General features: G+C 41.9%; 1 protein-coding gene across 6 annotated transcripts in view; it reads right to left on the bottom strand.

Moving 5' to 3' along the window:
- Nucleotides 1-22388, bottom strand: part of Scaf4 (SR-related CTD associated factor 4) — a 57120-nt gene extending 34732 nt beyond the window's left edge. For all 6 annotated transcript variants that reach the window (XM_057764296.1, XM_057764300.1, XM_057764298.1 and 3 more), the window contains exons 1-3: nt 21940-22388; nt 1089-1172; nt 153-197 (exon numbers count right to left, since the gene is read on the bottom strand). In XM_057764296.1, coding sequence (XP_057620279.1) covers nt 153-197; nt 1089-1172; nt 21940-21969 — 159 coding nt within the window. In that variant the 5' untranslated portion in view covers nt 21970-22388. The remainder of the gene's footprint in view (nt 1-152; nt 198-1088; nt 1173-21939) is intronic.
- Nucleotides 22389-24461: the final 2073 nt, after the last annotated feature.

Here is a 24461-nt window from a genome sequence, read left to right as displayed (position 1 = left end):
AGAGCCTTCAGTATTCTTAGCTTGTTGAGCCATGGCTCCAACCCCAGTAACTACTTTTTTCTAGAGTGTTTTTAGGAGCACACATCCAATCTCAATCTATACAACATGTGAATATATATCATAAATGAACATGGTAATAATGAAATAGTTACCTTTTTGATGAATTTCTCTACTATCTGAACAACATGCTTGTAAAGCTGAAAGAGAAGGGGAAACCACAGCCAGGTTATACATTTCTACATCCCCAGCTAGTGAGAGTACTCGAATCCTTAAAAATTTTAATTTAAAAATTTAGCAATTAACTCAAAGAGTCATTAGAAATAGTTCAAAATCAACAACTGCAAAAAAACAAAACAAAACCAAACCTTGAGAAAGGAATTAATCAAAACAGAAACAACATACTCCATTCCAAAGAGAATGAATGAGCTTTCTTAATTGACCAACCTTCCTGAAGCAAAGTACCTTGTTATCGCCACATGAGTAAAACATTTCCAAACTGCCATTTACTAAAATGTCATCTCGGGTAACTAACTTACTTCATTTCGCAAAGCCCACATTTTGACTTTTCTCACAGCTGCTTTGTAAGGACTAAAATAGTATAATCACAAAGCTCCGGCAAAAGTTAACTCATGAGATAAATTCTTTTTTTTTTTTTTAAAGTCTTTTTTTTTTTTTAAAGATTTATTTATTTATTATGTATATACAACATTCTGCTTCCATGTATACCCACACACCAGAAGAGGGCACCAGATCTCATTATAGATGGTTGTGAGCCATCATGTGGTTGCTGGGAACTGAACTCACGACCTCTGGAAGAGCAGTCAGTGCTCTTAACCATTGAGCCATCTCTCCAGCCCTCATGAGATAAATTCTGATGTTAAGAATATTTTAAACAATTCAAAATCGAAGCTGGCAAGATGGCTGAGTGGGTGTGGTGTCTGTCACAGAAAATTGAGCTGGATCCCTGAAACCCACATCAAGGTGGAAGAGGAGAACGGGCTTCACAAAGCACTTCACTTGACATGCCCCTCACTCCTGCCAATAACAAATAAACACTTAGAAAGTATTTCCAAATTAAATATTCTTACCTTAATAGCTTTAATAGCAGCTTTAGTAATCAGAATCATTTTGGCTCTAGAGATGGGAGGTTTCATGTCCATCAGTGAAAAAAGCTTAAAAAACAAGAAATAAAGGTCAATTCAGGGGTCAATCCCCCATTTTACAAAGATATTTATACCCACCGGCCTTTGTCGCTACAATTTGTCACTCTGGCTACACGTCCAACATCAGCAACTTTTCTATACACTATTCACCACGTAGAAAAGAAGAAAAGTATGAATATAAAGGCAAAAACATTTAAAAAGTTACAAAACTAGTCTTTCAAAAAACCAAAAAATTGTGAAGGGAAACAACACACCTCCTCTGGACGGAGTCTGGCAATAGTGTGATTTTATCAATATTTAGTGTAATTTCAATTCCAAATCTTTATTGAGACTTTGAAGGACTTTCAATAACCTTAAGGTCATTCAGACAAACACGTAAAAAGTCAAGTAACAGATTTAAAACGCCATTACAAAAGATCCAAGTATCTGTGATGCTAGTGTGAGAATTAAACTTCACATGAAACCTGGCCCAGCACTCATGGTCGGACTATTTACAGCAATCAGGTAACCTCTTGATCCCCAAACACGCACTGATCTTCCCCCAAATTAAATTTCTATACATTCAATAAATTAAATTCAACTAAGATGTTAATAATCGAGTCCGAAAGGGTTATAAATATAAACCCTGAGATTAAGCAGTTTAAGATCTGAGGAAGGGGCTGGCGAGATGGCTCAGTGGTTAAGAGCATTGCCTGCTCTTCCAAAGATCCTGAGTTCAATTCCCAGCAACCACATGATGGCTCACAACCATCTGTAATGAGACCTGGTGCCCTCTTCTGGCCTGCAGGCATATATGCGGACAGAATATTGTATACTTAATAAATAAATAAATAAATAAATATTTTTTTTTTTTTAGAAAAAAATCTGAGGAAATGAGGCCTGGGTATGACAGTGAGCCTTTAATCTCCTAGATACTTAGGAGGTAGAGATAGACAGACCTCGGTGAGCTCCAGGTCAGCCAAGGATAGAGTCCCCATGCCTGGGGAGATTTTTTTGCAGCACAAAGACTGAGTAACCTCAAAGGAGCCGAAAGACATGAGGTTGTCCTCTCTACACACGTCCACAGAACTCACTCACACACTATTTAGGTAACATTCACTTGAAGAGCGGTCTAATGACTGTCAAGCACATTTCAGGGTTTTGTGAGCAGCATCAACCTCCCGTGAGCTATCTCCATTTCCTTCCAGCTAACATTAATGTTTCAAGTGTGTATGTGCTACTCATACCATACTGACTAGACATAAACACCAGTCTAAGAAACAAGTCTATTCCTAGGGTAAGCAGCCCTACCTGGCAGCGTGTCCTAAAAACTCACTATTTCATAGCTCTTTAAACTAGGGATAGTGAGTACCTACACATAGAAAAGGCATGGGATGCTAGATATAGCTAATATAGGATTCAGATATTCTAAGCAGAAAAAGCTAGACAATTTCTATACATGTTAAGAAAATGGGAGAAATAACTTAAGATTTCACATACAAATTCATTTTCTGAAGAGATTTAAAAAAAAAAAAAAGAAGGACTCACAACAGTCTCTAACTCTAGCCGCAGGGGATCCAGTCCCCTCTACTGGCTGTGTGCATGTGCAAACAAACTCCCCACCCTCTGTCTCAAAAATGTTCTCCTTGAGAACAACACTAAACGGAAAAGTAGAAAGCACACAGTAATGAGCGAAGCTAATCAAATCAATGAACAACGACAAATTTAAGTATTTCAACTTAAAAACTCTATAACTGATTCATAAACGTATAGCACACATTTACTATTCCTCCCATCTATGTAACTGAAAACAGAGAAAGGGCTGCAGAAAAGTTCATACGTGAATCTCACTGCACATGTTAAGTCTTGTCAACAGTAAGCAAGTCACTGTTTTCTTTTAAAATAAAGCCTAATGAGTGTACAAGACTGCTACTTCTTCCAAGCAAAAACAAACCATCACTATCATTTTAAAGATAAAAGCCCAGGCTATCATATACCAACAGTCAACATTTGGGCAAATGAGTAACAAGAGGTGCCTAAAAAAGAAAAGCATTACTTTCATATCTAGCATGCATAAGGTAGCAGGGTGACCTCATTGCCTTTAAGATCTGTTTTCACATAACTCTTATTAGAAAGGTTCCACATTTTAGGTGATGCCCAAGAAGTGAATCTGAACTGAAGTGGTCAAATCTAGTCTTTTCTGAAGTCGACACTTCCTAATGGTGCATCCAATGCTGTTTATCAACTACATTTATGCAGAGAGCACTGACCACGATAGGGAGTTCAAGAAACAAAAAAACCCATGCCAAGCAGGCATATTCTCCTCCCTGAATGTTGCATTCATTTGATAATGAAAGAGAATGTGGTCTGTGCACTCAACAGCCAGAAGATGTGCAAATGGATCTTTAACACACTACTAACAGGTCCATGTCTGAAACAAGTATCTTCCAAAGAAAGCCAAAGAGTTTGTGCTAAAAGGAAACCCAGAGTATATTGAACGTTAAGAAATACAACAAAGTACAATGAGCTGCACAACGAACATCAGAGCAAAGTGAAATCTTAAAACTCAAATAAGCACCTAGCACTATCAGAAGATACTCTGAGGCTAAGAACACAAACCAAACCTTGTTCTTTCATATAGGACATGAAGCTTTTGTTCATTAATGTGCATTTTTATGTGACATGAATACAGGTGTGAGCACATCATGGTACATGTGGTGGGGGGGGAAGAGGGGTCCGACAACAGAGGACTTTAGGTAGTCAGTTTTCTCTTTCCACTTTTGGTACCAGGGACAGATTCAGGTTTTCTAAAGCCTTTAAACAGCCCTTGCCCGCTGACTTACCTTGCAGACCCCAGACACGAGTTTTTCAGTCATAAGGATTGTATGTAAACAGAAACGTATTGGGGAGTTAATTTTTCACTCAAAAATTCAAACATTACTGAACTCAGCATAGAGAGAAGCAGCAGGACCATCTTCAAAACTATTTATTTAGAGACAAGATATCACCGTGTATCCCTGGTTGACATGGATTCAATGAGTAGACCAGGTTAGCTTTGAAATTAGAGCCCCACCTGCCTTTGCCTCTCAGTGCTGGCTGATCATGTGTGCATCATGCCTAGCTTATATTGTAAACTGTTAAGCAGAAGGTTCCCAGGGACCTTGACTCTGCTTTAACAACCCTCCTTAAGTCTTAAGGGTTGTGAATTTGATATTAATTGGAGGAAGAACACTTTAGGAATGCTTCAAAATTGGAGATTTAAAGGTTATTTTATTATTAATTCAACTCCTAAATGGAACTATCTAAAATTGTCCTTAATAGTTGTCTTTTTTCTTTTCCCGGTATTTATGTCCACCCTTCCTCACATGTACCAATCTCGATTTTGTTTTCTTTAATTAAAATCAATTATGCCAAACCCAGTACAAAAGTCCATGATGTTTGCTACTTCAAAAGCTAAGGAAGAGGTTACAAGTTCAAGGCCGGCCTAGGTAACTTAGTGGGAGCTTGTCTCAAAATAGGAAGTGTATAAAAATAAGTAACAAATTATTAATCTATTTTCTTTCTATTTACAAGAAGTTTCTCATATCTAAAGTAAATGACTTATTACTTAGTCCTTCCTCTCCTCATCTAGAGCCAAGTTGCAATTTAATAATTTGTCAGGGTCACCAGTATTGCCTGAGGAATCTCTCAGATTTAAAAAGGCTGGCCTTGTGACAATCCCCAACTTTGATTATAGTCCTGACTTTTCATAATTTGTTATTCTCGGTCAGAACAGAGATCCAATAATCAACTAACAGCCCACGAAGTTCGGCTAATGTTGAGAAAGGAAATCATGCCAGGCTCTGCTTACTTAAGAAAAGTTAAGTGTGGAATGTAAATATCAAATCATTAATGCAGCACCTAGTGGAAAGCAGATGCTCAGGAGGTCAGCTTACTACCAGGACACCTTGGAACCAGTTCAGAGTACTGTGCTGCGTTCCAAGCTACAGGCTGAAGTCACAACTAATGCACTTAATGCACGTATCCGGTGTCACTGGCTCCGCACTAAGGTCCCTTATAGAAAATGGCATAGACGCTGCATTTTCTCTGGTGTACTTTCAAGCATTTCTAGACCACTTATACTATCTAATACATAGCAAGTACTATGTAAAAATAAGTGTTAAGACGCATTATTTAGGGAATAATGACAAGAGAAAAAGAAGCCTGTCTTACAAATGAGATATGAGATCAACAATGTTCAAGCACATGGTGGTGGGATGGGAGATTCTCAAACACTGAGCAGCCTGAGCAGGCTGCCTGCACACCACCACTCACAGGACCCAGCACTGCCCAACACACAGCCAAGAGAAGCCTCACCCTCTGGAACAGTTCCAGGATTTTAAAGGCAAAACTAATTAACTTTGAGGTAGTACTGAGTCAAATGTACCTATTTCACAAAATCTGCACTTTCGCTTGTGGGCACTTAACACATAACTCTAAGAGTAAATTATAAGTCTTCCTGTGGACTGTGGTTAAAAACTAGAAAAGCACTGATGGGGAGGCACTTTAAAATGAGAAAAATAAAGCCTAAATGTTAAAATGGAGGGGAGAAAAGAAACTCAAGACTGGTTATTTCTAACCAATATTCAGTCTTGGCAAACAAACCTCAAGGGAAAAACAAAAAAGAACCAATTTAAAACACAAAGCGTGAAAATCATAAAACTGTTATTCCAACATTGTCTAATATGGAAAAACACCAGACACTGAGGGACTAAGAGTTTGAAGACTGGACTCTAAATAAATCTGTAGTCTGTAATGCTACCTACCTGTGAGCAGTGAGTGTTCACAGATCATTTGGTACAGCTTCCTCCCGCTCCCCAACAGGCCTGCATTTCCATTCATTTATCAATGGGAAAAGCCCACCATGAAGAAGGGTGAGGAGCCATGAAGTCCTCTTACACTGATAACAGCAGACCTCAAAAGTACCAGGATGAGGAGGTTCCTTCTCTTTCCTAATGTTCGTTTGCACCAACCAGCCTGAGTTACTCTCTGTTCTATCAACTGTTAGGAAAGGCTACCTGTGACATGATCCTCTCTCATGCTAGCCTGAGACACAAAGACCACTCCTCAGCCTCATCCCTTGCCCTGCCTGGTAAACAGACTTAGGACAAAGAACACAAGAATTTAGACTATGCTTCTTTTGGAATTCATTCACACTTGTGGATCAGATAAAGCAAATGGCATTCTACTAACCACACAAACCTTGGCAAATGTCTCAGTTTTCTGTAACTGTACAGAATACTCCACACTAGGCAATTTTTAAAACGGTGTGCAGGGCGACTACATTCTCAGCCCACTATGTAATTTTTAAGGAACTTTTATTTTTACCCAGGGCCTCACTCGAACTGAAGATAATTCTCATGTTGCAATCTCCCAGATGCTGCAGGAAATTCCTTATAATTCCAGAAGCTGGATAGTCCAAGGTGTCCCTCTTTGGTGAACACATTTGTTCCATGGCATCTCATGGCAAAGGACAGACAATGAGTGAGCACAAAGAGAGGAAAGCAAGGGATCAAAAGCTTTCTTCTTTTTCTCTCAGGGTTGTGTGTGTGTTTGTGCTTGTTTTTTTGAGGCAAGGTTTCTTTGTGTAGCCTTGGCTATTCTGGAACTAGCTCTGTAGATCAGGCTGGCCTCAAACTCACAGAGATCCTCCTGTCTCTGCCTCCCAAGTGATGGGCATGCACCACCACCGCCAGCTAATCAGCTTAATAACCTGTTTTCATGACAATGGCATCAGCTTTCTGGTAATCCAACCGTATCTGATTAGGTGTCATCTCCCAACGTACTTGCACAAACAGCATGAACATAATTCCATACACATGAACTTAATCATTCATAAATGTCATTCTAACTAACAATTCCAAACTGTAAGATTTTTTTTAATTTGAAAAAAAGCATGTTAATAGTGTTCATCTTGCTTCCTAAGGTTGTCAAAACTAAATAAGGCAATGTACATATATCCCAAGCCTAACTCCTGGCATATAAGCACTGAGTAAACGAGCAACACAATGCCCTGAGAATCTTGGTATGTTTTTAAAGATTAATTTATTTATTAGGTATAGTGTTCTGCCTGCATGTACGCCTACATGCCAGAAGAAGGCACCAGATCCCATCACAAATGGCTGTGAACCACCATGTGGTTGCTGGGAATTGAACTGAAGTCCTCTGAAGGCTTAACCGCTTAACCACTTAGCCATCTCTCCAGCCAAAAAATCTTGTTTTCAATTTTTAAAAAATGACCAGTTTTGTTTGTGTACCTGCATGTGACTGTGGGGGTGACAGAGAGAGAGAGAGAGAGAGAGAGAGAGAGAGAGAGAGAGAGAGAGAGAGAGAGTAGGCACAGCACAAAGGTCACAGAACACTCTTTTGCCACTCCCTACCTTATTCTCCTGAAACAGGATCCCTCAGTGAATCTGCAGCTAAGATCCAGGGATGCTCCTGTCTCCACTCACCACGGCAATAGCGTCAAAATCATGCTTACACAATCCTACCAGCTTTCCACATAATCCTCAAGTTTGCAGAGCCAAGTGCTCTTATTTTTATACTGATGTGATAGTACACAAATGCTACACTCAGAGAAATCTTTTACAGTGAAAATACAACAGTACCAAGACTTTAGTTAGTAACTCTTCATCAATCAGTACCAGTGGTTACAGCAGTGTTGTTTGTACTGACCTACATTTCAGCCTCAGGCAAAGTGGGGATCTCTCATGTGCCCACCATGCCCTGAATTTTGGAAGGCAGACTTTCATTAGCCAACATCAAGATGGTAGAAGGGCTGCACTCCTGGAGACTCAAGTAGAATCCATTCCTTGCTATTTCAGCTTCTCCTGGCTGACCACATGCCTATGTGCACGGCCTCTTTTTCCACCCTCAAGGCACAACACAGTGCCTTCTCCCTCTCTGATCTTTGCTTGCCCTTTCTTTCTTCTGTCTCCTGCCATTCTTGGATAAGGACCCTTTATGATTATACAGGGCCCCCCCTCAGATAACCCAGGATAAACACTCCATGTGAAGACCATTCAACCCCCAGTTTTTTGATACATAAGGTAACAACAGCCCCAGGTTCAAGGAATCGCACTGTTGGCACCCAATAAATACAAGAGAGGCGTATTTATTGCTTTAAATAAAACAGTGCTCATCCACTTTGTTAACATCTGTGATTAACTTACTCCCCGGACTGCTTTCCATCATCACCTCCCATAAAACCCCATCTTCATGGTGATTTGCTGGGTTTTTAGGAGTCTCTCCAGTCTATCTATTTAGGTCAACTTTTATCTCACTTTATGTGCTCACTTTGTATGCCTTAGACTAAGTCATATTGGGGGGGCTTATTTCTAGGATGACCTCAACTGATGGTCCTAATGCTCTTTATTAAAACTACTTGATAACTTCATCCGACCTCTATTTTTCTAACTGATTCAGGATGAAGTCATAGTCAACGGGAAAAACTGTTAAGCAGTCTTCACTTGAGAAAACATTTTTTTCATGTTAATAACTGAGAAAGTTCCGACGGTTGGTAACTAGCAATGACTAGATATTTGTAAGAGTAAGAGAAACAGAACTGGAAGAACTGGCACAGACTCTCCAAGTTCTACTCTGAAAATTAAGCTATCAAGGAAATGAACATAAATAAGGTATTGCATAGCACTCTTGCTGGGCGGTGGTGGCGCACGCCTTTAATTCTAGCACTCAAGAGGCAGAAGCAGGTGATCTCTATGAGTTTGAGGTCAGTCTGGTCTACAGAGTGAGCTCCAGAACAGCTAGGACTGTTTTACGGAGAAACCCTGTCTTAAAAAACCAACCAAACAAACAAATTACATAGCAGTCTTAATTTTTAAAATGTTTATGGGTATCATTAGCATGTATCATGGGCGTCCTAGAACCAGATTTATGGGCATCTGTGAACAACCATGTATGTGCTGTGACTAACCCAGGACCTTGGAAAGAACAAATGCTCTTAACATTGAATCACCTCTTCAGTCCCACTCTTAATTTTTAAAAGAAAGGTGTGTACGTGTTCATGTATGTGTGTGTGTGCCACCGAGGCCAGAGGTCAAAGTCAACTGTCCTTTACTGCCTGTTTGAGACAGAGTCTCTCACTGAATGCGGAGGGCATTAACTGTCCAGACTAGCTGAGCAGGACCTGCCTCTGCCCTCCAGCACAGGATTTCTGGGATGTGCTGCCACAGCAAGCACTGTAAGCATGGAGCCATCTCCCCAGCACCTTGAACATTTCTTTAATTCTTAAATTCCTTAAGTACTTTTTCCTTCCTGCGTTTCTTTCCAAAGAAACTTAGCCCAACCTCTTTCCCTTAAACATAAAAAATTTGTTTTTCTCAAATTTACTTCTCCTTTCCTATTATATAAACTCCAAGATGACAAAGCACTTTTTGATTCAAGTCCTGTTATTTCCATTTAATTATAAAATTTAAGGGAAACAAACAAACAAAAGCAAAAAAAGCAAGAAACCCCAGTGAGATGGCAAAGGCACTTGTCACCAAAGACTGAGTGAGTTGGATCCCCAGAACCACATAGAGGCAAGAACTTTCCTGGAAATTGTCCTCTAACCCCCACAGGCTTCTAAAAGAGCCACATAGACATTTAGAATGACAGACAGCTGCTGAAGCCTTCCAGTGAGCACAGGCATCAAGAGCATTCAATTCCACTCTTTCTCCTTTTTTGTACATTGACTCAGTGTATCAGACACATTAATTCACACCAAATCAAAAACTAAAGTCAACACAACTGGGATGTTTAATAATATAAACATAAAATGACACAGACATTTCTTAATAAAAGATAACAATCATTTCTGGAAAAAAATGCTTATCCAGCTAATTAGACCCAAAGACAATTCCACAAAACTTACTGCTAGAACCATTAGGTGAAGGGTAGCGTGCAGTGTCTTCTGACAGTTTCACATTTCTGAAAGCTATGTTTGAGAAAGTACTCTTCCTAATGTTGGGGAAGGCAAGCACAATAAAAACAAACTACTATGCTGTTCTACTGAAAGATGACTCTGGTGTACAGAGCCATCAAGAGCAGGGCTGATGAGAAGGCTCCCCAAGGAAAAGTGCTTACTGCTAAGCCTTGGACTTGAGTCTGATGCCCTAGACTCAAGGGTCCTGCAGATAAGTCCTTTGACCTCCCCATGTGCAGTAGGCACATGCCTTTTCTCCGTGAATACAACTAAAAAAGATTCAAAAGACAGTGAAACTGTCTACTAGAGTGAACTCGATTAACAAAGGAAACGTCAATAAACAATAAATCAATGAGCAACCCCATCAAGCAAAACTCAAATAAAAATTAAAATGAACTATAATTCTTCTTCTATCTATAGTGGTGAGTCCAGCATAAAGCCAAAAGGTGGTGAGACATAGCTGATGCCTTTCAATTCCTCAGAAAAATATGAAGTTATAATAACAGAACTAAAAAACAAATAAGACCCTATAATATTCAACAAATTCTACCTCCAGAAATGTACCCAAGGCAATAATGAAATGCTTCCAAAGTTCTCGCAGTTATTACCCAGAAAAGAAATAAAACAATCTCCTGTTACACAGGGAAACACAGTTGAGACTTTGTCTTCAAAGGGGAAAAATCCCAATGTAAACAGAAGAGAAAGAAATACTAAAACACCTTACTCAAAATGAACAGGTATAACATTTAGTGGGATAATTTCATTTCCCTTTCATTTTCTAATTTAAATTTCCCTAATTTGCACTTGTTTCAAAATGAAAAACATTACATTAATGGGTTTAGAAATTAATTTAATTTGGGTCTAAGACACATATACAAAGCAGAGGCAGCCGGGTCGAGGCGGCACACACCTTTAACACTAGGCAGAGGCAGGTGGATCTCTGTAAGTTCAAGGCCAGCCTGGTCTACAAGAGCTAGTTCCAGGAGACGTGCAAAGCTACAGAGAAACCTTCGAAAATCCAAACAAACAAAACAAACAAACAAAAACTTCTCTTTTTGAGACAAGGTTTAGCTCTGAAGATAGCCTCAAATTAAAGTTCTGCCTGCCTCAGCCTGAGTGCTGGAGTTACAGATATATGCTGTGTCTCTTTTTTAAATGTAATTAAATGAGTGGTGCAGGCCTTCAATCCCAGCAGAGGCAGGCAGATCTCTGTGAATTCAAGGCCAGCCTCGTCTACCTAAAAGTAAGAGCTCCAGGACAGCTAGGGCTATTAGAGAGAACCTATCTTGAAAACCCAAAACTAGTTAGTCAGTCAGTCAGTCAATCAATCAATCAAAGGCCAACTATAGAGAGTCACTAGTATCAGGTATGACTTGTTAGTGAAATAAATTTTATTTGAAGTTAACAATTTACACTGATTGGAAATTCTGGAAGGTAGTAGTGCTGCAATACTGAACTTAGCTATATATTGCCAGCTATATTTGGAAAGCTTTAATAATACTTTTTAAAACTACAATTAAAAAAAAAAAACCTCTTTAAAGTCTTACCAGAACTTTGTGGATATATAACACAAATATGGGAAACTACTGTTTTAAATGTATTTTATTGACATCTGTGTATTAAAGGAAGGATCCTTTTAATTACTGGTATCTTATTTTTGTGTAAATTGCATTTTCTTGTGTCAGGTCCCTTGAAGCCTAAATGTTAAAACCAATCCTCTTCCAACTGCTTAGAGCAAGGTATGTACACGGGCCTATCATAAACAGAAAAATAGTTAAACTACAAAAAGGAAAAATTGGGCTGGAGAGATGACTCAGAGGTTAAGAGCACTGGCTGATCTTCCAGAGGTCCTGAGTTCAATTCCCAGCAACCATATGGTGGCTCACAACTATCTGTAATGAGATCTTGTGCCCTCTTCTGGCCTGCAGGCATACAAGGAGGCTGAACACAATATACACAATAAATAAATAAATCTTTAAAAAAAAATAAGGAAAAAATTTTTTTAGATTTATTTATTTATTATGTATACAACATTCTGCCTCGATGTATGCCTGCATGCCAGAGGAGGGCGCCAGATCTCAGTACAGATGGTTGTGAGCCACCATGTGGTCGCTGGGAATTGAACTCAGGACCTCTGGAAGAGCAGCCAGTGTTCTTAACCTCTGAGCCATCTCTCCAGCCCAGGAAAAACTTTAAAATAACTAGGAAAAAGATACTGTATTACTGTATCGTTCCCATGAGCAATGTCTTGAATTCTTTTCCTCCCCTTCCTTCTGTTTTTGGTACTAGGGACCACCCTTGGGACTCCATGTTTGGCAAGAATTCTCACACCGAGATGCATTCCAACCCAAGGCCTTTAGTTTGCTGTAAATAGTGCATTTCCCCCACCTACTTGTTTATAAACCTAGTCCTCAGATTTCCACACGTTTCAAACCAGACACTTTTACAGTAAAGCCACACATAATGCCCTCCAGAACCCTCCTCCCTAAACCCAAGCATCTAGAACCCTCCTCCCTACATTTCTTTCCACTTATCAGTTTTCCACAAATGCATCAAATTCCTTAATTCTAGACCTTAGAGAAATATTTTACAAAATAAACTCACATAAATGTAAAAATTAGTTTTCAAAGTAATTTCTGATGATCTGCCCTAAACTATACCCCCAATTTATGCTTCATTTTGGAGAACCTCCTCTACAATTTCCAAAAATCTATCCTGCATTTATTTTTTTCACTTCAGAGTCAAGTGCACTTCCCTCGCCAGGATTTTAGCCATTTAAGCCCAGTTTTTAATGCCAGGCCTTTTCCATTCCTAACCCCCATTTTCATCAAAATACAGTCAAGAAATGTGCCAGAAGATGCTTCTAGTAATGCACGGGAATCTACGACAAGGCATTCAAAAGAGAATTATAAAATAACCAATGACCTTAAGAATGTCTCAATGAAAAGCATCAAAATGCAAACAACTGAATTGCTGGCAGGATGGGTAAGCAAGTAAAGGCGTTTGGTGTAGGAGGTTCTTCTGTTTGTGTGTTGCTTTCATGGTTAGAAAGAGAGACTGCCTTGGCCTTTTGATAGGACAGAACTTAGAGAGGCAGAGTAGACAGAACAGAATTCTGGGAAGAAGGGAAGTGTGGTAGACGCCATGAATCTCCGGCCTGAGACGGACTTAGGTTAGAATCTCTTGCGGTAAGCAACGACCTCATGGTGATATACAGATTATTAGAAATGGGTTGAATCAAGATGTGCGAGTTAGCCAATACGAGGCTAGAGCTAATGGTCAGGCAGTGATTTAATTAATACAATTTCTGTGTGGTTATTTTGGGGGTTAAATTAGGCGGGAGGCCAGGAGCTGGGCATCCAGGACAAAAAGCAGGCCTGTGTCCTCCTACTACAGGTATTTATGACCAAGCCTCTGGCCTCCACATGCACACTGTGGCACCTGCACACACCCCATCATACAACATAATAATTTCTTTTTTTTTTAAATTTATTTATTTATTACATATACTGTATTCTGCACCAGATCTCATTACAGATGGTTGTGAGCCACCATGTGGTTGCTGGGAATTGAACTCAGGACCTTTGGAAGAACAGGCAGTGCTCCTAACCTCTGAGTCATCTCTCCAACCCAACATAATAATTTCTTAAAATGTCCACGTTTTACCCATTCCATTGTTCTACTACCAGGTTTCAAGATCAAGTTATTATTAGCTTCACTAGTGAACTTGAACTAGTATCTCAAGGAATTACCTATGAAGAAATATTTTCATGAGGTATTTCCTCCTAGACTTCGATAGAGAAAAATACTTGGTTCAAGGATATAAAGTCATTTTACTAGAAAAAAAAACAAAGTTTTAAAGTGTTTTTTTTTTAAAGCATTTAGACAGATATATAACATTGACTATAGCACCTGGCTGATATTTAATGAGCAAGCACAGTATCTCCCACTCCTGTTTTTCCTCGAAGTGTCTCCTCTGGTAACTTCTTATAATATCATGTCAAAAACAAAGATACCCTTTGAATAAACTTTAGATTCAGAATCATCAAAGGATTTATAAAGCCATGAAGCTGGCTAAAAGATATCTTTTTAATCTGACAGAAAACCAGATGAAGCAAGAAAACAGTGAAATGGCACGTTATAACATTTTTGAGTTTTTAAAGCTTTGAAATATAATTTATATAACAAAACTGCATTCTAAGAATATACAATTCACTGGTTTTTAGAATACTGTACACCGGTGGGACTTTATAAAAATCTGGACAGTCACAATGGTGGCGCACATGTTATCCCAGAACTTCAGAGGCAGAGCCAAGCACGCTGCAAGCACAAAAACTGTCTAGGCTGCAATGTTACAAGCCAGTCAAAACTGCAAAGGGAAAAAAGGTATGCAGTTTTCAGTGCCCACAAGGTGGCTCACAACGGTCTTTAACTCCAGTCTCAGGTGCAGCTCACACAGCAGGTAATCATTCATATCAATGAATGAAGTGTGTTGGGTACGTATGTGGAAGTCAAAAGTTAACATTACATGCCTTCCACCTTACTTCAGAGAGCTTGCCTCTCACCAAACCTGGAGCTCACTAGTTCAGCAAGGCTAGCTGTCTACAAAGTTTCAGAAATCCTCATGCTCCCAGCTCCCCAGTGCTAGGGTTACAGGCATGCACTACCAAACCCAGCTTTTATGTGTGTCCTAGGAGCCACATTCAAGTCCTTATGATTGCATAGCAAACACTTTATACCAATTCAGCCACCTCCCCAGCCTAGACATTAATTTTTAAAAAATACCTTGCTTCCTAAGAGTTATATGGCTCCATGGTTAAGAGTACTTGCTGCTCTAGCAGAGGAACCAGGTTCAGTTCCCAGTACGTACATGGTGGCTCACTGCCACCCGTAATGCCAGTTCCAGGAAATCTAACAGGCCTCTGCGCCAGTACTGTGTACATGGTGCAATACATGCATGCAAGCCAAATACTTATAAATATACAAAAAACTTAAAAGACATGTATAATAATAATAATGTAGTAACACCCTATATAGGTAGGGTTTTATAATTTTGCTTCAGTTAAAAATTAATGCTGACCAAGAATAAGGAAAAGACAAAATGGAAACCTCATGATAAAGTACAGAAAGACTTGAAGTCTTTCAGAGGGTGATGACAGACTGCAAAGTTGGTAAGTCCTTCTCTAACACAATAGCAGACTTTAGAGAGAGATCACGACACCAGGGGAATAGCATGGGATATAGCGGATCAGGTCTAAACACAATAAAGCTTTGTTTTTTTTTTCTTTTACCATTATATATTTGCAATAATAACATCACAAATAAAATAACCCCCTTCCTCACCCTAGTATCTCGTTCATGGAGACTTGTAAGTCTTACAGACTAGTGCAGTGGTTACGGCTAAGATTAACCAATACTTCAATGCCTTTAGTATGAATTCACTCAGTGCAAATTCATCAGGAAATACCTACTTCTCTACCTCAAGCTGCCAGTTCAAATGCATTCACTTTCAAAGTAAGAGGACAGAGAACTGAGGTTTGCTTGGGTTCGGTGTCTCCAGTTTTGTAATAAACCTGAGTGTGCTTGAACAATATTCAGACTATGCTGCTTATGTGAATGCCTCCTCCCCAAGATTATGCTTCTAATATATTTATTCTCAAAGAGCCAGAAGCAGCTTTGAACAAATATATTGTGAATATTAAGCTTTAAAACTAAAGGTTCATAAACAAAAATTATGCAGATAGTCATTACTAAATGACAAGCAGCAACCGGGAATTTATGTAGACGTGTGTAGTGGTTAATAAACACAGTAGAAGCAGACATGGGCCTTTGGGGTGAAAATCATCAGTGAATTAAAAAACAAATGTGTGTGATGTGTGGAGCATATGTGGAGGCCAGACAACTTTATGGACTTGGTTCACTCTTTTCAAATTTACTTAGCCTCCAGGGATTGAACCCCGATGACCAGACACTCAAGAGCAAGTACTTTCACTTGCTGAGCCATCCCGCAGACCCCAGTAAGGGTAACTTTTTGACCAAGATGACAACCAACACTAAAATCAATGCTGTACACATAGATGACGTTAGGACTTTTCAATCTTACTGTCAAGTAGGCTTTTTACAAATTCCTACTGGCAACCAGGGACTTCCTGCCTCTTCACCTACTCATTCATGTACAACTATGCAACTCATTTTTTCTTTAAAGGTAAGATAAGTCATTTAACTGTCTACTGAACAAAAATATGTAAAGCTTCAATTTAGTAGCCACTGATAGAATAAGCTTAAAACCTGAAGAGATTAGCATACTATTATGTTATTAACAACCACTGTGACAGTTAATACACTGTTGTGGCATTTCAATTGTATTTTAATAAATAAAGTTTGCTTGGGGTTTAGAGAGTAAATCAGCCACACACTGGTCAGCCTCACAGCAAGGCAATGGTAACACACACCTTTAATCCCAGCCCTAGAGAAGATTAAAAACCACAAGGAGACAGTTCTCAGTCAGTCTCATTCTGAGATTCCTGGAAGCAGGACTGCCATTTCGAACTGAGATTGAGGTAAAAGCCAGTAAGTGGCTGCTTTGCTTTTTGGATCTTCAGGTTGAACCCCAATTTCTCTCGAGTTTTCATTAGTCAATTTTTTTTAAAGATTTATTTATTTATTATGTACACAGTGTTCAGCCTCCATGTATACCTGCAGGCCAGAAGAGGGCACCAGATCTCATTACAGATGGTTGTGAGCCACCATGTGGTTGCTGGGAATTGAACTCAGGACCTCCGGAAGAGCAGTTAGTGCTCTTAACCTCTGAGCCATCTCTCCAGCCCCTCACTAGTCAATTTTAATATACTGCTTCAATACATAGCAAGTTTTACAACTCTAAAAAGACAGATTAGGTACTAACCAACCATACTTTCCACTGTGATACTTACCTGTAACTGGTATGTATCTATGTATGTGTATAAAGTTTTGTGGTTTTTTTTTTTTTTCTTTTTGACACAAGATTTCTCTGTGCAACCCTAGGTGTGTCCTGGAATTCACTTTGTAGAACAGGCTGGCCTCAAACTCAAGAGACTCACCTGCCTCTGGGATTAAAGGCATGAACCACCATGCCCAGCCAAATTTCTTCTCTGGTCATTTTTATCCAAGTATCTATTAGGTCTGAAAATGATTCTGTGGAAACAGATGTTTGGGGGGGAAAAACTACATTGAGTGTCAACTATTCTGTCCATCTAGGATTAGTGATCACATGGATTATACCAAGATGCTCCAATTATCCAAACACAATTGAGAACTTTCGAGAGGTAAATGGATAGTCCATTTTTAATAAGCCCGATGATCACTTATCCCTGATAAAAACAACCCTACTTTCCAATTCTTAACTGTTTCCCCGAGTTTCACTGCTTTTCAGACCAATGAGCAAGGGCTACATGGTAAGGGAAATAAACACACCAGTAAGAGCTTTAACTATAAAGCAAGGAATGTAATCTGCAAGCCACACAAATGCTTCAGAGTATATAATAAACTGTTATCAAGGTATATTTAAAATTAGATTTAAATGTGTACAGACCTACAATTTGTTTCTGGCTTTAAAGAAACAAAACCACAATATTGCCATCTTTCTATGATTAGGTATAGATTATCCCCAATTCTGTTTTACTGTATTTAGAAACCAAACCTTTTTTTTTCTTTTTCTTTTTTTGTTCTTTAAGACAGGGCCTCTGTGTTGCTTTGGAACCTATCATGAAACCTGCTCTTGTTGATCAGGATGGCCTTGAACTCACAGAAATCCACCTGCCTCTGCCTCCTGAGTGCTGGGATTAAAGGCATGCACCACCACCACCCAGCTGAAACATTTCTATTACTCTTAAATTTATCTCTAAATCAACTTATTACTTATGTAGGTAACTTTTCCTAGAATAAAACACTTGACAAAAATGTTAAAGAAGGCCGGGCGGTGGTGGTGCACGCCTTTAATCCCAGCACTTGGGAGGCAGAGGCAGGCGGATCGCTGTGAGTTCGAGACCAGCCTGGTCTACAAGAGCTAGTTCCAGGACAGGCTCCAAAACCACAGAGAAACCCTGTCTCGAAAAAACCAAAAAAAATAAAAATAAAAATAAAAATGTTAAAAAAGAACATATTTTTATCTCAAACATTAGGGATTAAATGCTTGGAATGCTCAAAAAGCCAGCTTTCCTTCTTTACCGTGAAAAGAGAATAGGGAACAGAAGCAAGCTGTAAAAGGATCCAACCCGCCCCCCCAGGATAACAGCATCCTGCAGTCAGATACAATAACAAACTAATAGTATCTATCCCTTCACACAATAAAAGCATTTTGAATTCTTTTTAAGTCAGATCTCTCAAAAAAGAATGATTCACACTGCAGGTTAAAATACAGGAATAGCCTCATCAGAGATTTGAATTCCACTGAACAATCATGACCAGCAATTACAGTGAGGAGAGGAAGGGGCAGCAAGCTCCCTAAGTGCAGAGTTAAGACCGACAGTAGAACATTGTACATCGTAACAAATATTCACAGCTTAACTTGTCTGACTTTAAATATAAAATGAGGATTAAACTACTCATTTTTCCCTCACTGCAAAGCAGCACTGTATACTGCTAAAACTCTCAGAAAGCCCTTTTCGTGGTCTGAGTTCCTTTTTCATTCAGAGCTTTTTCAACAGAGCTTCCGGCTGTAGCTGCATCAATGGTCCCCATGCTGTATGCCCAGTTTAAATACTGAAACACAGTTTGCTGTGGTCCTTCACATTTATGACTAAAGGAGTCATCAGAGTGGATGTGCACAGGAACACACTCAACAAAGCTTACTGCAGTTTATCAGCCAGCATGGACTCTCTGTAGAACTACTTCGTGAGCATTTTTAAGAATATGCACAATAAGCAACAGAAGTACAAACACAGACTCTGTCTTATCATTCACAGGTTCAGATTCCATCATTTGCTTGTCTCTGCTGAAAGTAAGACTTGGGTGAGGATAATGAGAAAAGGGACTTTTTAAAATTGAAAATAACTTATATTTTCATTTAAAATTGTTTTCTATATTATTTTTATACCTTAAAGATGTTAAAATTATAGATAAATGGAGAGGTCAGGATATGTTACTTTTTAAATAAAGCACCCACCTGAGAGAGACTGTCCCTGTTTTGGCTACTTCTGACTCTAAATACTACATGCTGGATTGCTTGCCAAAAACATCCATTACTATTCCACACAAGAGCAACTTAACCTATTTCAAAACCAAACCCACATTGATCTCCGCTAAACATACTTTTGACAACCCACTTGTACTGCTAGAACCATCACTACCTCAGCATACAGAACACATGGACAAAGGTGTTTACACAACTACTAGACACCAAGGTCCATGAATTCCTTTGGCCCATATCCTTCCATGCCTCTCCCGAATTACACCTGCCTTTCCACAAAGCACCACACCACTACAAGCTAAATACAATCTTGCTATTGTACTACTTAAAATCTTCAGTGATTCCCCACAGCCTAAACATGACATTCAAATGCATTAAACATGAAACATGACCCTCTAAACTACCATCCTTACTTTCCGGCAGCTCCCAGAGTCAAACCACTTCTCACATCGCAGACCTGCTGCCCCTTCAAACTGTCTCTCTCACTTTCTCTGAAACCCTAACTGACACTGTTCCTTCTCCTTCTAAGTTCTCACTGACATCTCCGGGGCACGCAGAGCCCAAAGGAAAAACTTAGCTAGAGTTCTATCAGATAGACCCCTAAGTGACAAAAGAGATTTTTTCTCAGTGTTAAAGACACAACTGAACAAAGAACAGGCGAGCATGTTTAAAACAACACTAGATTTGGGAGAGTCGATACCACAAGGACCCAGTCAATAACGTTTTCTGAACAGGGAGAAATAGTAGAGAAGTACTACAAATCAAAAAGGCAGAAGAACTAGGTTTTATTTTGCAATTTAGCAGAAAGAATTGGCAGAGGAAACATACGCCTAACAAATTGGACTTCAAGTTCATAAAGACGAGGAATAAAAGGAAAATGAACACGAGAAAATGCTCATAATGCCATTTAAAAGGTCAAAATACCATTTCCCCTTCTCAATGTGCAAACATCCCTAAGTTTGGTATTTCAAAGCAATTATTGTAGTTTCAGGCTATATCCGTTCTAAGCTTCAAACTCTATTATCCTTAGAAGGTTTAGCAGCCATTAAGTCTTAATCTGTTGACCACTCTCCTGGTATTCTACAAAGCCTAAATGCAGAGGTTAATGTTGCTACCTTAACAAAGTACTTGATATCACGTTCCACAATACCTTAAATCAGGATTGAATATTCCTGGCCTTTAAAAGCATACTAAAAATCCTTGTTCATTAAAAACACAAGTTAGTTTTCATCTTGGGAGGTGTGCCTGAAATCTTAACGACTATGGCATTTGTGTAAGCTCCCATCTATCCAAGAACAGTTTGCCAGGCACCTGCTTCCATGGGGGTGGGGTGGGAAAAAGAACTGAAACACTGCCCTCCAAGAGGCAAATGTCCCAGGCAATGCCACAAAATCAACGCTTAACTCTGGAATATCTGGAGCGTTATTACCAATATTCTGGGAATCCAAATTCCAGAAATATTATTTGGCTATTTTGAAAAATCACACCTAGTAAACTTCCTCAGTTCACTTTCTAACACCATGTGCCAGTGCTGCAGTCTGTGATGTACTCATCAACTGAGGTACGGGTAGCGGGACGGGACAGTCTGTAGAGCAATAAATATTTTCAACTGCGGGATTAAGTGGAGGGCCCCCTATTAGGGCACTACAAATCGAAAGGGGAGTAACACCTCAATCCTATTGCAAGTTCAGCCACAGAAATCTTACCGTGAGATGGAGCAAGTTCTGACACCACATCAACACATGTTAAACTATGACATCAGATTTCTTCAGTGCTGGTTTATCTTTAGTATTTGAAACGGGAAACATAACCTAACTCAACCCACAATATTTCCAGTCTGTAACTGCGTTTTAAAGCATCAATGGTCGTCTCCTCCTCCCAAACCCATTCAGATAAATAAGACGGTAAAAGTTTATGCTCCCAAAGCAGCACCTGGGACGATCAGAGAGCTTTAAGGCGGCAGGCAGCTTTGTTCCCGGTTTTGGGGGTTTTCACGTGAAGAATGGAGCTGAGGACTAAGTGCTCCGGGAGGAGAGTGCAAGGGTGAGCAAGCCGAGACTCTCGCAGCCTTTCTCGCCGACTACGGCGGGGCAAATACTCTGCTCTCCCATTCAACTTTTCAGGTGTCACGTTGTTGAGAAAGGGTACGTTCCAGACTCGAGAGGCTAAGGAACCACCTCTCTATGTTTATTTTTGAGCGTGTCAGGCCAGGAGGCAGGAGGAGGGTAGACACCCTCTCGAACTCTCCGCTAGCCGGGATCAGAGTCCAGCGGCCGACGCGCGGGCGGCCTGAGCAACAGGAGAGTGCTGGCGGCCGCGGCCGCCCCGGTCCCCCAACCCGCGGGAACTCCCGGCCCCTAAGTCCGCCCTCCCGCCAGCGCTCCGCTGCAACCCCTGGCGGGATCTCGGCCCCGCCGAGCCGATAACCGGGCCGAGAGCACAAGGGCCACGTTGGAGGAGCCGGAGCAGGCGCAGGCCGGAAGGGGGCGAAGGGGGCATGGCGGGGGAGGGGCGCGGGGTCAGCCCCCCACCGCGACCTCTCTTCAGTTTCAGGCCCGGAACCCCGGGCAGGAAGCGTCTCCGCCCCGACTCGGTCCTCGAAAAGCCCTCGGGCAGCGGGAGAAGCGGCCCATTTGGCCCGGAGCAGCCCTGCCCCGAGCACCCCTCACCTCCTGGTTGAAGGCGTTGACGGCGTCCATGTTCGCGTTGCGGCGGCGGCGGCTGCTCCGGGCCCGCCGGTCACATAGACCTCGCGCCGCGGCGGAGCAGGGCCGGGAGCCGGCAGGGCCTGGGGCGTGGGGGGGAGGAGGACGGGAGGCGACGAGCGGCGGAGGCCGAACAGGAAGGGGCTGCGGCCGAGGCGGCGAGGCCGGGCCGGTCGAGCGCAGTCAGAAGCGGCGGGCCCCCGCTCAGTCCCGTGCGCCGGAGAAGGGAAGGGAGGTGGCGGCAGCGCGGGGCTCCAACATGTCCGTTTGGCGGTGGCGGCTGCGCTCTGCGTCGCGCTGACACGGCCCCCCGCGCCCTCACGCACTGGCCCACACTGGCCGGGCCGGCTAGCGGGCGGGCCTCTCTGTCTCTCGCCTCTCTTTCGCCAGCAGGATGGCGGCAGCGACCCGAGTGCACGCCGCGCGGAGCACCCTGGGACAGCTCTGGCCTCCAAGCGCTTCCTGCGCGCGGCCCCGCCCCGCTCGTGCTTGGCTCCGCCCACTCCCCGCCCACACCGCGCGCCGGGGAACCAGCGTGTGACGGCGCTACGCCGGGCGCCTTCCCGCCGGTGGTGGCGGCGGAGAGCGCGGGTTTGTAGGGCTCGCCGGGTGCATTGTGTGTGGTGCCATCGTGCCCGGGCAGGACTTCGCCCCGCTGCTACAACAAACAAAGCGCGGAGGGCGAGCGTGTGCATTTTCCTAAACTCCCAGCCGCGTCCTCACCCGTGCCGGCGCTCACCCAACTGCCTGGGTTCCGGCTGTGTGCCCGCAAGGACACCCATGCGGACGTGCAGAAAGAAAGCCCTGAGCGGCCTCCGAGGACTGGGCTCCCGAACCCCTGACGCTAATCTCCCCAAACCCGGTTGTTTCGTTCTCGGTAGAAGCGCTGCTCGGATCCACTTTCTTCGAGTTCTCACAGCGTGACCCAACGTGGTTGGTTGGGTGTGTGAAAAATGAAAGTTTTTTTTCTGTTGCAGAAACCTCACTTTAGTGGAGAGGGCAGACACAGGAGCGCATGATTATCAAAACAAGAGGACCTGACTCATCGGACTGGAAGTTCGGAAAGACTTCCCGGAGAAAATGACGAGTGAGATAAAAACAGAATTAGAGAAAGAAGGGACCCTCTGGGACATACGCGTTTTGTCACCTCCCCCTGGAGGACAACGTGCTGGAACTTAGGGAAAGCAACCGACACTACACAGACCTGGTCCTATAGAGTTAGGATTTTGTTCCTAAGGGGAGGTTGGCAGCATTCTAAGTATGCACTCAGAAGGGTGTGAAAAAAAGTGGGATCAGGGATTGCATGGCTTCAGGCCCTGGGGATGATGAGGCTGAAGGTATCAGGCAGTGGAAGAAGGACATACTGAGGAAGTGGGGCAGGGACACGATGGCATTCAGGAGGGATGGTGTCAAGCAGGGTGCATGTTGCTTCTTGAAGGGCTTGCATGGGTGGTGGGTTTGAGTCAGCTTGGTAATTACAGAAGGGAATGAGTTTGAGGGAGTAGTGGTTAACACTTGTAGGTCACTTTCCGTGTGCCAGGGTCTACAAGACATGTGAGGCCGGGCGGTGGTGGCGCACGCCTTTAATCCCAGCACTCGGGAGGCAGAGGCAGGCGGATCTCTGTGAGTTCGAGACCAGCCCGGTCTACAAGAGCTAGTTCCAGGACAGGCTCCAAAACCACAGAGAAACCCTGTCTCGAAAAAAAAACCAAAAAAAAAAAAAAAAAAAAGACATGTGAGTCTGCCATTTAATCTCGGTGCCAAGGTTCTGTGTCAGTGCCTATCAGTAGTGCGTTCTTTTTACAACGGAGAGAGGCCTCATTCAGTTAACGGCCATGCCCAAGGTCACACAGCTGGAGTTTTCTTTTGGAGGCTTGTGCCATTTGAGTTGCCCTGAGATAGTAAGTGAGGGTTTCTGGGGGTCAATCCTATACAACTGGAAGGAACTGAAACAGGACAGATAGACTTTAAGAACAAGAGTTTGGGAAGAAAAAAAAAATTACCTCTGAAGAGTGATCAGCCCTGTCCAGGGAGAAGGTTCTAGTCCAGCAGGGTAAGGATTGAGAAATACCTCAGTATGATAGTTGTGGTTAACAAAATAGCCATTAGAGAGGATTCTAAATATATCTTGCACACAAAGAAGCAAGATTACTGGTGGTGGCACACGCTTTTAGTCCCAGTGCCCTGAAGACAGGCAGGCAGAGCTCTATGAGTTCAAGGTCAGACTGGTCTTCAGAGCTAGTTCCAGGATAGCTATTCCTGTCTCAATCCCCCCAAAAGAAAAACCTAAATGAATAAATAAAAGTCTGCTTTAGTGGCTGTGCCATTTACCCTGAGCTAACCATTACTCATTGTCCACATGCACCTTCTGTTCCACACTACCGAGTAAAGACGTCTAATTATTACATATCAAAACCCAAGAACTACACATCACAGAAGAGGAAGGCAGGTCAAGAGAATTTTACGGGCACATTGTGCAGACATTA

This window comes from Chionomys nivalis, chromosome 3 (genome assembly GCF_950005125.1).
Source record: "Chionomys nivalis chromosome 3, mChiNiv1.1, whole genome shotgun sequence".
NCBI lineage: Eukaryota > Metazoa > Chordata > Mammalia > Rodentia > Cricetidae > Chionomys > Chionomys nivalis.
This window is presented reverse-complemented; position numbering and strand designations above follow the sequence as displayed.